General features: G+C 41.1%; 4 protein-coding genes across 6 annotated transcripts in view; 1 reads left to right on the top strand and 3 right to left on the bottom strand.

The window, feature by feature from the left end:
- Positions 1-415, bottom strand: part of fam168a (family with sequence similarity 168 member A) — a 28,834-nt gene extending 28,419 nt beyond the window's left edge. For 2 of the 3 annotated variants that reach the window (XM_061046401.1, XM_061046403.1), the window contains exon 1: positions 215-415. The gene's annotated coding sequence lies outside the window, so the exon portion shown is untranslated. The remainder of the gene's footprint in view (positions 1-214) is intronic. The other variant, XM_061046402.1, reaches the window with a different exon arrangement.
- The window catches only part of LOC132980334 (P2Y purinoceptor 3), an 81,916-nt gene that overhangs the window by 58,654 nt on the left and 9,565 nt on the right, over positions 1-13,697 (bottom strand). The gene's annotated exons all lie outside the window — the stretch shown is intronic.
- Positions 1,789-7,232, top strand: kbtbd3 (kelch repeat and BTB (POZ) domain containing 3). Its single transcript, XM_061046399.1, has 10 exons — positions 1,789-2,120; positions 2,412-2,722; positions 2,815-2,980; positions 3,179-3,361; positions 3,666-3,839; positions 3,954-4,244; positions 4,629-4,871; positions 4,955-5,245; positions 5,355-5,504; positions 6,116-7,232. The coding sequence occupies exons 2-10, from the start codon at positions 2,436-2,438 to the stop codon at positions 6,248-6,250; spliced, it is 1,920 nt and encodes a 639-aa protein (XP_060902382.1). The 5' UTR covers positions 1,789-2,120; positions 2,412-2,435; the 3' UTR covers positions 6,251-7,232.
- LOC132980330 (sarcolipin) lies at positions 7,172-8,670 on the bottom strand. The gene is made up of 2 exons (XM_061046400.1): positions 8,417-8,670; positions 7,172-8,001 (listed from the first exon to the last, which is right to left on the bottom strand). Exon 2 carries the CDS (start codon positions 7,852-7,854, stop codon positions 7,759-7,761), a length of 96 nt encoding a protein of 31 aa, XP_060902383.1. The 5' UTR covers positions 7,855-8,001; positions 8,417-8,670; the 3' UTR covers positions 7,172-7,758.

Genomic DNA, 13,697 nt, shown 5'->3' with positions numbered 1-13,697 from the left:
CCCTCCCCTGTAACAAACACGACCACTCGTTATCTGTTTGATTTGAGCTAGCTCGTTGTAGCCTAGCCCGCTAGTCCCCCCCCCCTCCCAGCACATCACGGAGGACAATTGAAGGGATACGGAGGGAAGAAAAAAAAGACAGAAAAAAACGAACAAGTCGACACATGGACATTCTTGCTCTCCGTAATAAAAAAAAACAGCGGACAGGACTCACCAAAGTCACTCGGTTGAACCAAAAAAAAAGATTCCACTTGTGCGTACGTGTGTTTGTCCCGTGTGTCTGCCTCAGGTCGGTGCGGACTGACTCTGCTACAGCAACGTTTTGTCGGTCGGGCCAGTGGCGCAGGGAGAGACAGCTTTCACCCAAAGAGACGGCCACCGTGTGGGGGATGGGGGATGCACTGCCGGGAGGGAGAGAGAGGAGGAAGGGAGGGATGCAGGGATGCAAGGAGAGAGGAGGGGAGAAGAGGAGGCGGGGGGGGCACCGATAACACAACAGTGGAGGGGCTATGATGATTATCACATGATAATTCTTAAAAAAGATATGATTCGGACTAATAGACAAAGAGATAGATAGGCTGTCTAAATGGCCCCAGTTAGATACAAGGTGTCTTATTGTACTCTGAATTCACACAATAAAGGGGGTCTTTATTCTAGCCTACAAATTAAGCACACGTCTTCTTATATAAAGTGTGCTATTTTTTTTTTGGGGGGGGGGGGGGGGGGGGGAGATAGTAGGCTGTAATGTTAAGGCTACTACTCATTGTAGGTCCCTTTGTTCTTATAATTGCCTCACTTATTTGAGTCGCTGAGAACCTGCCGTCACACTTCTTTTTAAGTGTTATAACCAGAAAGAAACACACGCAGTTGAAAAGAAGTGCATGTGTGTCTACAAAAAGCCTGATGTAATGCATCTTTGTCATAAATATCTCCAGGCAGGAAAGTGTGTTATTTGGTCAGCAGCAGCTCTGTGGTGGTGAAGCGGTACTGCAGTAGTGTTGGAAGTTCACGTTCAATAATACACATCCAATAGCATACATAAGAACATGGTAATAACCACATTTCTTGCTTCCCAATGAAGACAGCCTCACCCAGTGGATGTTATTTGCACTGCAGCACAGTGCCTCAATTTCCTAAACATGCAATTAGTTTTGTATCTCTTTTTTGTAATTTCCGATATAGGATAGGATAGTACTTTATTGATTTTTATTTCTAAAAATAAAAATAAAAATAAAAATAAAAATAAAAATAAAAACAGGGGCTATATACAGTACAAAATGAATGATGTAGTTAACTGGGGGGAATTGAGAATTAAGACAGTATTTGCAGAGATGTAACGTGTGTAGGCTTCTGCTAAATATTTTGGTTATTATCAAATATGTTTGTTCTTTGTTTCATTTTGTGAGTTTATTTTCCTTGTTTTTTTTTTAAGATGAGTATTTACATTTAATCCTGTGGCAACATTGGTCAGTGAATTTTAGTGCAGCTCTAGTTCATATGCTAAAAGAAAATGAATAAAACAAATTCGAGGTAGCCTATCTGCACAGCACGCTAAACCAAACCATACGTGTAAAGTCCAGAGATAAAAAAAAATAAGCTAAGTAGGCAGCAGATCCCCGCTGTTATTTAAATATAGGTCCTATCTTCAACTGAGAATACACCAACTCGACTGTCATCCACTTTTAGCCATTCACTACATAGATAGGCCTATATAGCTATGATTCACTAGGCTACAGTCTGTGAGACGACCAATAACAGAACTACATTTCCCAGCCGTCATTGCGCGGCCCTCTGTCGAAAACAAAGAGCCACGAACATGCACTCCCACAACGCATTTTTTTCGTTAACGAGATGAACCTGTCATTATTATGAACAAAGCAGCGCGTTTCCGTTTAAGATACTTATTGTGACTACTATGACGCAGAAAAACAAAAAATATTACCGAGTCCTCGCGTGATTTCACGTTTCCGGAAGTTAGAGTGGCATGAGAGAAAGCGCTGTCCGAGGTGCTGGCACTGTTCAGTACACTCACCCTGCTTCAGGCTGCCTACCTGTGTATTACATATGCATTTCTTTTTCATCTCTATGTTAGAATTTACAAAAAATAAAACGTAACTAAGGTAAGTTAAGGTATGTTTATTTTCGTTTGAATAAGTATGTGATAGTTGCCTACTGAATTCATTTGACACAAACTTAGCTCTAGGCCTAACGATAGGATACTATGTCTGTTAAAGAAATAGGCCTACTGAACAGACTTTTAGAAATGCTTAGCCCTTTACTTCTCTTCAATCACTTCTCCTGTGTCTTTCACACAGAAAAACACACATCATAAATGTGTACAGAACAGACTCACACACATAACATCCTTTAAAAATGCATTTAGTATTTATTTTTTATTTTTTACTTTATAGCATATATTGTCAGAATCTGGGAAGATGGATGAACTTCAAGAGTCACTCCTCTCTACAACCAACACCAGCAACCTCAGCAGCAGCACCAGCAGCAGCCCTCCGAGTGGTAATTCTTGCAGTGCTCCGCAATGCAATGGGGTCCCGGAGAGCCGGACCCTGCTGCGGATGTCTGAGTCACACGGACTCCAGCTGCTGGGTGTGCTCAGATCTTTCAGGGAGCGGGGCTTGATGTTTGACTTTACCATTAAGGTCCAGGAACAAAGTTTTCCCTGTCATCGCTGCGTCCTGGCTGCATGCAGTGATTTCTTCAGGTATTTTTCGATCCTTTTTTATGTCTTCCTTGTATATGTAACGATTTCTGTATATGATAGTCTTCTGTTATGTGTGACTGCTGTGTGTTCAGGGCCATGTTTGAGGTGGATATGCGAGAGAGGGATGATGGTTCAGTGACTCTGGGTAACCAGTGTTCGATAGCGGTCAGTTCTTTCCTTGACTTTGCCTATTCGGGAGAAATGCTCATCACTGAAGGCAATGTAGACTTGCTGTTTCAGCTTGCCTCTTTTCTACAGGTATACACCCATTCTTTATTTATTTTTTACCCCCTTAGATATAGAGTACATTTTACCTTGTTTATGATAAATTTGTGCCTGAACCAGGACCTCCTCACCTGGGTGATACTGGTATAACAAATAAAATAAATGTTTTGACATGTACTCTTTAAAAGTCTTTATCAACTTATTCTTTTCTTTTTTTTGGTGTGTCCTCAGGTGTCAGTCCTGTTCCGAGCGTGCAGCAACTTCCTAATAGCAACCATGGACCTTAGTAACTGTCTGTCCCTCTTCTCCCTTGCTGAGGCCTATGACTCAGCTTCCCTCCTCCAAAGTGCCACCGAGTTTGTTGTTCAGAACTTCTGCAGCCTCTCCAAAACACAGGACTATCTGGAAATGCAGGTGCCACTGCGGGAATGAGGGGAAACATTTCCACCAAAGAGGCTGACGTTTTTAGACCATTTGTCAATTAGTCCTTAATCCTTTGATCACATTATACTATTGTTTATATTATATATGAGGTCTGCAGTATGTCAGTCAGAGAAACAACTTTAACCTATTCTTGATCTAACATGACAGTTCCTACGTTTGCCAGCCTTTCCCCCCCCCGCAACCCAGAACGGGGAAAACGGATGGATGCTCTAAAATGTAAAGTAAAAAAGCTGCTAGAATTTCTCACTTATGATATTTAATTGGTTTCTTTTAGGTGAATGTGCTGGAAGCATGCCTGAGGTCAGATGCTTTAAATGTGCCCAGAGAAGAGGTTGTGGTGGAGTCACTTCTTCGATGGGTATGCCATGATCTCCCGGGAAGACAAAAACTGTTACCGGGCTTGTTGTCTTTAACCAGACTACATCATCTACCTGCATCTGCCTTAAAGGTAAAATAAGGATATGAAATTTGTAGGATTTACATTTTTATTTTTTATTTTATTTTTTTTACAGTTAGTAGTCTCCTTATGGACTTATCCTTCCTGTGGTACCCTCTTTCTCAGACCCTCCATGACTCAGACCCTCTCCTCTGTGACAACCAGTCCTGTCTGGCCCTGCTCTCAGAGGCTAAGAGCAAACAGGACCTGTACAGTGGCCTGCTCACTGATGCCCGGCCTGCTACCACGCAGAGCTACATCTACATCCACAAGACAGAGGAGAACGGAGAGATCCACCACACATTCTGCTACTGTCTGGAGACAGACCAGTGGAAAGAGCTGGGGGCAAGGCATGGAGAAGGCATAGCCACGATACCAGACCCACCAGGATCCTACCTTACCAGTTATGGTGAAAAGGTAAAACAAGTTTGTGGAATGGAATGGATCCCCGCTTCTGCTTTTTGGGGCAGTGGTTCATAATCTTTTTTTTTTGGCTTGTGAAGCAAAATATTGCTTGTGAAGCAAAATATTCACTTTGTGAAAATTCAGCATCTGCTTGGTTTAAGCAGGGGTTGAGGTTATTGATAGAGATTTTATAACTTAAACCTTATTTTCTTTCATATCACTTCAAATATCTGTATAGGGGAAAATATTATGGAAATGTACATTAGGAGGAAAACAAATGAGGCCTGGACTTAATTGTGTGTTTCTGAATGATTCATACTGTATGTCCAGATGTGTTTTATTCCAGTTATAGCTTTAAAAAAAACCCACACCTCTTTGTTCTTTTCTGGTTATAAGATGTTTGTGACAGGTGGTTGCAAAGGAAACTGCTGTCGGGCAATACGTCTCCATGTGGCTGAACCGTTCCACGATGCTACAGACGAGGTTTGGTGCTTCTGTCCTGTGACCCTCACCTGCACACCTGCACCTGCCATGCTAAAGCCCAGAAGCACACACACTGCAGTCACCTGTCTGGACCGGATGTATGTCATAGGAGGGCGAACTAGAGGATCCAGAGGGGGAGCACCCAGTCTTCTCGAGGTAACAGCTTCTCCTTTTTCAATAACTGAGACCTCATAGCTAAATCCTTTTATGGGAAGTAACTTTTCCCCCCTGTATTCTAGGTGGAGTATTATAATCCTCTGACCCAGACCTGGACCTCAGTCAGCCCACTGCCCACTGCTATCTTCTACCCTGAGGCCAGTGCTTGTGGCAGTGTTATCTACACTCTGGGATCAGAGGTGGAGCTCACAGACTCCTTTAACCCCTCACTGGACTGTTTCTTCTCCTATGATGCCCAGAAGGACCAGTGGAGCCGCCTGGTGGCAGAGTTTGGCCAGTTCTTCCATGCTACACTGGTCAAGTCTGTGTCAATAAATAACACTCTACATCTCTGTGACCTGTCCACTTATAAGGTAATGTGAGAATTAGTTTTCTGCTATTGTAATGTAGTTGGAATGCGGGGAAAGACATGTTTTCAATGTTACACACAGAGTTCAGAGTGTGCCTTTTTTTTCTATCCAGGTGTACAGTTTTTGTCCAGAGACATGTGTGTGGAAGGGGGAAGGCTCATTCGAGTGTGCTGGGTTCAATGCTGGAGCAGTGGGTATGAGAGACAAAATCTACATCCTGGGTGGAGATTATTCACCTGATGAGATCACTGATGAAGTTCAGGTTGGAAAAAAAAACATTATATCCATTTAAATGTGCTATCAGTCTTTGACTTTTTTCTGTAAAGATGTGGTTCCGAGTCATTGTGTTTGTGTTTCTTTTAATGGCAAAATGGCTCTTTGCTTTCAAGAGGCCTGGATGATATAATCAGTGGAGGACAGTGGATAGATCTAGATCTGAACACGGGCCGCCTGCTTGGAGGACTCTAGTCTCCATACATGGGGCCCACACACTAGCCACTAGGCTACCAACGCCACCAGTTACATTTTTTTAAATACAATTTGCACAAGATACTAATCCCTCCTGCTATGGTGGCCAACTGTTTCTGTCCACATCCTATATCAATACGTGAGTTAAAATGGCTTACATACCATAGGAGCATGGATGGGCAAAGGTGAGGATGAGGCAGGAATGGAAATGAATAAATGTGAGTTGAGAAGCTGTGGTTTAAATAGCTAATTTAAGAGGAAACTATATGTATGTGACCCTGCTCCCAAACATAAGATAATCAGATAATTAAAAGTTAAATGTATTCATAAACCAGATTTAGAGGCATTTCTCTCTCAGCATTGTAAAGTTCTGAGTTGCTCTGTTGTGTTGTCTTCCCTGTACAGGTGTACCACAGCAGCAGGAGTCAATGGGAGGAGGTGGCTCCGATGCCCCGAGCACTCACCGAGTTCCACTGTCAGCTCATCAGCTTCAACAGATACAGAGACCCCTGGAGTGACACAGCGGACACACACACATGAGCACGTCGGAGTGTGTGCGTTACATGTATAGCCCACCTTTAATGCACCCCTGAGTCTCCAGTGTGCACGGCAGACAGCTGGCTGAGCTTGCATCTTCAGAGAGACTAACAATATTTCACTTACCCCTCATCTCACAGGTCATCACCACACAAGTGCAGCCAAGCCAAAACAAATGATTTTATTTTTTTATTCCTAGAACCTTAACTTTGTATGTGTGTCAATCAAAAAGTGGTCCCTCCCATGGAGGAAAACCTATTCAGCAATATATTTAATAGAATCATACTTTAAGTAACTCTGTTTTCCTGCCGAGTGAAAATTCACCCAATAGCTGTAAATGTATCAACTCTCAAGAGCACTTTGTTATGTTTACTTTCTAAGTCACAAGAGTCTCCATTTAAGATAAACACATATAGTTTAAAGTGCAACTAAAAATAAACATTATTAGTGAGTCTTCCCTGTGGTATGTGGTTCTCTGATAAATAACTTGAGTGGGGCTTATCCATATTGTTTGATCCTGATATTTCTTTCTTAGCTTGCCAGAAACATGCTGATAGATATTATATGGTTATAAAAACTCCTGATAATGGCTAGTGGCTAATAACGATAGTGCAACTACCAGGATGAATGTACTTGATCATTGCTTGTCTTTATTCGGCTTCAGCATGTCGTGTATCCATGCATTCCCAATTCCTCTTCTCGACTGATAGGATACATGACCCAAGTATCTTCGATAACGGCTTGTTTGAGTGAAATGTGCAACTGTTTCTGCCTGTCACAGAGACCACTCACTAGCTGCTGCAAAGCGTACCATTACTTGTTTGAGACATTAGAAGACAGAACATTTGAGTTTGAGGTGAAAATGAAAGTTGTTTGGTATTTGAAGTGTTTTTTTTTTTTCATGCACAGCAGAAGAAACTCGACTACATGGACGACTGTTTAATTGCAAGTGAAAATGAACATAAACATAGAGCTTCAAAATTTGTGTCGACGTCCTCTTTCAATGAATACAGAGTCTGCATTTCGCACATTCATCACTTAAAATAGAACAACAGACACCACAGCTTGGATCAATGTACCATCAGTTATATGAATGACACAGAGGCATGCACTGCTCACTGTTTAGAGGTACATATGTAGGTCTAGACATTGCTATTGGAGGAAAAAACAGGACCTTAAATCCCTTTCAATGTATTTCTATTTCACCTTCAATCTCTTCTCTGACTTCAAGTTTGGCTTTTGCCAAAATTCAAGACCACGTTTAAAAACATCTCTGAATACAAATACAGATCCAAGGGCTTCACTCCCCAAAATGACATGCTGCTCATCTAGCAGTGAAAAAAAATGACACAGAGCTTTGGCATTCCTGAAATATTCTGGACTAGAAATATCAATGTGTACTGAAAGAGCTGAGAGATGTAAACCCCATGTTTGGAAACAGGTCAATCAGTAGCAATGAAAAGTCTTATAAAACCGTGCTAGGTTCCCTCCATCACCTCTCGTTGCATGGTTCAGTCCTGGTATGTTTTCACCAGCAGCCACATCAGCATCACGGTGATTAAGACGATCATAAAGTTGAGGAAAAGCTCCTGTACTGAGCGATCCATGATGGTGGGATCTCAGGTGAGAGCAGAGACGGGAAGAATCCAAGGGAATGCTGAGAAGCCGTGCAGGGGGAAGAAAGACGAAAAAGAAGGAGGGTGGATGCAGAAGTGTTTCAGTAGAGGGAGGTGCTCCTTTTTTGTACTAGTGTCCTGGACCAGAGAGGTGAAGAGTAATCAAAGATATGAGTTGAGACTGACAAAAATGATGATGGTGTATGTATGTTGTCTCTGTTATCATATATTAGAGGGATCAGTCACTTCTCATGCAGGTTGTTATTCTGTTCTTTGTCGCCTTCACTCAGCAAAGTCAGGGTCTTTGTACACTCATAGGAGATGATGCACACACCCACAGAGCATACACAAAACCAAGTTAGAGAAAAGAGTGGGGCAAAGTTGTTAATCGCATGTTTACACTTATTTCAGGTACACAAAGAAGATGCTGTCACACATATTGAATTTTAAATTGTTTATGACATAAGTTTTGATTGCCTCCATTATTCTCCCAACAATAGGATTGATGTTCAGAATGTTAACACAAAATCAGATGCAGTAAGTGAGCCGTTACCTTTCCTTTTCAGCAGCGATCTCACAATAAAGAGGAGGACGAGCATCCACCAGCAGCTGATCTTCTTGCCGTTATCGGGCTCTCTGTGTCCGTCAGGATACGAGTCCTCTCCTAAAGTAGCCATCCTCAGTGGACCGCCCATGTTTCACATACACACAGACTGATGTCACACACCAACTAACCAACCAACCAACCAACCAACAGAGTGTGTTATTTTCCACAATCTGGTCCACAGGCGAGCTACCCATCCACAACCATACAGAGAGTCTCTCTCACACACAGCAGAGGAGGGACTCGGGTTATTTATAAAACATAATTGCAGATACTGGGTGGGTTACAGTTGTTCCAAACACAATGCTCATGTCTTCTGCTGGATTTAGGAAAGTGTAACAGTATCAGTCAGTCTCTGGGTAGGTCCTGTATGCAGAGGGGAAAGGAAGAACAGCAACAAATGAGGCGTGTGGGTTTGAATCAAGTTCATGCCACATTTCATCATGCTGTATATTTGCCTTGTCATTTTGTGGAGAGGAGCTTTGCATAGTTTAAGTCACTTCTTCTCATAGTTAGTAGTAATAGTAAGATACTCTTATGATGCATCCTGATCAACTTCAGACCTCCCTGCTGAATGCCAGTGATGAAGACAAAGTATGTTTCCGCGATGCTGCTGTGTTTCATGTACTTCTTAAACGAATTTATCTGAACTGATGGCGAAACAGAAAGAGCCCAATCAGTTTCTGCTACCCTCCAGAGAGGCCAGAGAGAGACAGACAGCCTCTGGAGAAGGTGTGGGACTGCGAGAGCAAATGAACTGGATACAGTCATAGACAGCTTAGGAAACGTTTTAATAATCAAGATGTAATTTTGATTTTAAGGTTGGTATGCCACCTTCTTTGGTAAAGCATAATGCTGGTTGCCAGTCAAAAAACATTTAAAAAAATTATTATGTCAAGGTCAAAGGACACATTAGCAGATTGGTTCAATGTGAAGTATGGATGGGTTGAGTTTAACACCTAAAGCACAGATTTCAAGTAATTTTTGATATACTTCTTCTGGTTCTCTGACACATGAAGTGTTATGTTTTTTTTATGCCAGATATTTTAGAACTAAAAATAAAATAAAATAAAAGGGCTAATTGGCATTAAGTGGCACTTATATGGGAATATTATGTTTTTGTTTTCTTTAGCCCTCCATGCTGGATAATCCAAAAGTTACACAACAAACTTTACATATGAAACTATATATGAAGACACAGCCTGTAGCTGGTTTTCTAAGCTTTTCTTATCATAAAGACTAGAAACAGAGTTCTCTTGAACAATTCATTCTACCAGGAACTTGGCTGATTTACAAGAGTCTTGTCATTAAACTGAGTCTGCCGGACTAACAGTAAACCCCCTTGAAAGTCCCTGCTCAAAACCAAGAATTAGTCATATGAGTAGCCCAGTGCAACTGCAACTTAGAAATATCAAACTTCAGTTTATATACAGTCATGGTAACTGGTTATCGTTTGTCATTTGGATTAGTTACCCACCTCAAGAGGGTAGGGGGTTATGTAATGTGGGCCATCTTAAAAATGAGTAGTATGCAAACCCTTTATGCTGAGGCTGATATCTTAAAGTGATTTTTAGTTTCTGTCGATACAATAATGAACTGCAACCAACTCCAAGCTCATTGCTGGTTGTCTCACGGCTTCATCCTTTCATTTTTGAGTTAAAACTAAGACTTATAGGTGGCATGTTTGTAGCAGGTTAATTCACATGGCACAGTGGAAAAATATTTTTTTGGACCTCTAATAATAATTTTGTACTACATGTCCCATGACAATAAGCCTACATATGAAATATGTAACATATTATGTAAACTATGAGCAGAGCCAGTATCGCCTAAAGTCTGAGCCTAGTTAACTAGATATTGGCTTATGTCTCCTATTTCCTTACGATTATGAAAGTCTAATTCATCCTTTTATCTAAAATACACAATCATATTTTAAACAATGTATTTGATTCCATCAAATAAATATTTAATTTAAATTGGGTATTTTTCTCTTTTTTTTGTTCCATTGAGCACCCATTGTGTTTTTTACTTTTACCGTCATGCATGCTGAACTGGCGCTAAGAAAAGGATTTTGACAGCTCACCAGAGCAAACCCTCTCAGCTCATCACTTGTCAGTGCTTGACAGCTGCTTACAACGGTGTTATCTCTGAACTAATGTTAAACCCCCTTGACACACACACCTTCTCCCGTGCACACAAAAAGGTCGCCATAGGACAAAGTGTGTGTGAGCAAGGCTCTCTTGAACCTTTCCATCCACTGGATTCCAAGGTCATTCCCAAAGGATTTAACAGATCAAACCGGCTGCCATTTTATCACCCTGCTGCTCTGCCAGCAGGGGAACGAGAGAAATTTGACCCAGGGATTCCCATTGTCATGGAGATCCACTGCTGGGGCAATTGAATAAAGCAGGGAGGGTGTGCAGGCATCTCTGTGCACGGTGGACCACGGCCCACTCCGACAGCTGTGTGTGTGTTTAAGATAGAAAAGTGCTGGCAGGGTTACCCTCTAAATCAGTGGAGAGACAGAGGAGTGTCAACAAGGCTTCAGTGACACCATTCCACACATTCTGGGACACTGAATATATCTGTGTGTCTGTGTTTGCTGTGTGTGTGCGTTCAAATGTGTGCTGCATGTTTGTCAAAAAGGGAAGCTAATTTGGTGAAATTTTTTAGTGGACATATCATATTCAACAGCTTTACAGCTATGTTTGCTCACAAACACCCCAAGATAGGCCAATAAGAGTACTATTTTACAATAAAGCAGTGCCAAGAGATAAGTAGCTTATAAACAAATACCCTGTTGATAGTTTGGGGAGACATTAAAATCACAAGCAGCCAATGCATATAAAATTCATGCATAATTTGAGTTGACACCTTGGAAAATCTATAGTTCCAGCAGATGCAGAATAAACTCAAACAGCAAAATATATGGATCCAGATATTAAAAACTCTGTATCATCTTGCTGGTGAAAATGTAAGTGTGAATATTTTTGACACATTTGGAGAGATTTTAACTTTTCTTTCCAAAAAAGCGAACAAGGCTGGGATAGTTCTTCATCTTCTTTCTTTTAGAAAATATTCATTACCAGTAACATTCTTTGTATTTTTTTTATGATTCTATATCTCTAATCTTACACCAAAAATGCTTACATGCAGCACTACTACATGCAGCACTGCACCTACTTACCTCTGATCTTTTATATATTTTTGGAGCAACTTCAACGTATTATTATATTGCATATATTGTTTATATGGCACATATGACACTTTATTTGACTCATTTACAGTTAAATTAAATGTATGATCCAAATATATCCTTATCCTTTAAAATCCACAACTATAATTATTCCAAACAAAAGGGGAAAAAAAATATTTTACCTACCTGTAGAAAGGACAACCATTTGTTGGCCTACACATGTAAACATCTTTATTTTTAATCCGCAGTTTCTTTAATTCATGTTATTCAATAATCATCTTAAACATCTGCAGTTTTAACTGTTAGATTTCTGATCAGCATTTACCTGTCTAAGCCTTAACCTCAGATTTTGTTTTACTCTCATCTTCCTCAGACAAGAAGCATATCTGCTGACACATTGTCCCCAGAGAGTGGTAAAGATCAGAATCACTATTTTAAAAAGCAGTATCTGGTATCTATATCCCTCCCAACTCCATCATGCAGCTAATTAGAATGCATAGCAGCAACATGAGTTTAGCCTCTGGATACTGGCCCTGCATTCTAAACGGCGATGGCGTGCCTCATGGTACACAAGTGGTCCCACTTTAGTTGTCACTGTTATGGTGCTGTTACGGCTTGGCTGATGTGTGAAGAGAGGCTGCCCTTGGTCAACTAGCAAGGGAAATATCTTCCTAAGCCCGTTCATAACTTCAAAGAGACTTCTTGGGACAGCGACAATCCTTCGGCCACATTCATTGTTCATTAGATGTGGAACAAAGTTAGTCTAGAATCAGATCTCACCACAAGGTCCAACTCTCGATCATGTCACGTAAGGTTCATTAGAAGATGTATCATTCATCAGCCACCAGATGGACTTTATGGTAAGATTGTTTTCGCAACTGCTGTTTCCAAGGTCAAAAGTTAACTTTGAATCTCAGGTTTCCAGATAACTTGGACCAGAGGCTTTAAAGTGAAAGTCACTACTTCACGGTAAGATAGAGTGACTTCTTTGAAAGCTCCAGAGCAGCTATTAAATGTGCTGCTGGAGACATTGTTTCCAACAGCAATAAACTCAAGGGAGTCAAGAACACAGAAAGTAGAATAAAATGAAAGCACAATTGATCCCTGCCTTTAAATAAATAAATATTCCCCATTTTCAATGAATTTTTAAAGTATCCTGTAGACTGTCCCAAAGTACAATATCTGAAAATCCTGAGTGGATTTCCATGGTTATCATCCCATGTTCACAAGGGAGTGAAGATTAGACTGTTTTGAAAAACAATATGGAGCTGAGGGTTGTGTTCATGTCACAGAGAGCAGCCATGGTCCCCTGTCTAACCACCTGTTGTTTTGCACACCAAACTAAGCATGCTGTTAAAACGATGAAGGGTTACCACTGGCCGGCAGCCCAGCCTGGCACTGTAATTACCAAGATGGCTGTGGACAGGTGAGGGCTTCATTACACAACACCCCTGTATTAATGCACAAACACACACAAATGTCTCATGCTCCTAAACACATACAAAAAACGTCTACGTGCTTGCTGGAGCACATGCACAAACCCACAGAGAAGTTATTAATCTGGCTTTAAAGGAGTTTACACGCAGGATTGGAGCTATTTTGTGGGTGGAGGGACAAGGGTAGACAGGGAACAGAAACCATGACACTGCACCAAAACCAAAACAGATATATTACAGTATGTTTGGTTGTTATTGATGCATAAAACTGAAGCCAAAAAGCCAACTGTGTTTATACTTTTACATTCTCAGGTTTTACAGGATCATCCTCACTTGCCAAAATGAAAGTGCAGTCTGATGATAGATGAATGAAATGGATGAAAATGGAATGCCAAACAGTCTCCACCAGGATAGTCAGCACATATACTTCTATTTTATCCCTTAGTATCAAGTTAGCAGGGCCTATATGATCCCTGGAGCATTTTTGTCTGCCTTTTGTTTGGGAGATTAAGAAAGGCATGTAGCATGGATTTTCCACCAGGGTTTAGGTCCAATATGATGGAGCCACAGGGTAAAGCATGGGACAAACATTTACATT

Source organism: Labrus mixtus, chromosome 9 (assembly GCF_963584025.1).
Source record: "Labrus mixtus chromosome 9, fLabMix1.1, whole genome shotgun sequence".
Taxonomy (NCBI): Eukaryota; Metazoa; Chordata; class Actinopteri; order Labriformes; family Labridae; genus Labrus; species Labrus mixtus.
Note: the sequence above shows the minus strand (reverse complement) of the source record. Positions and strands in the feature narration are given on the sequence as shown.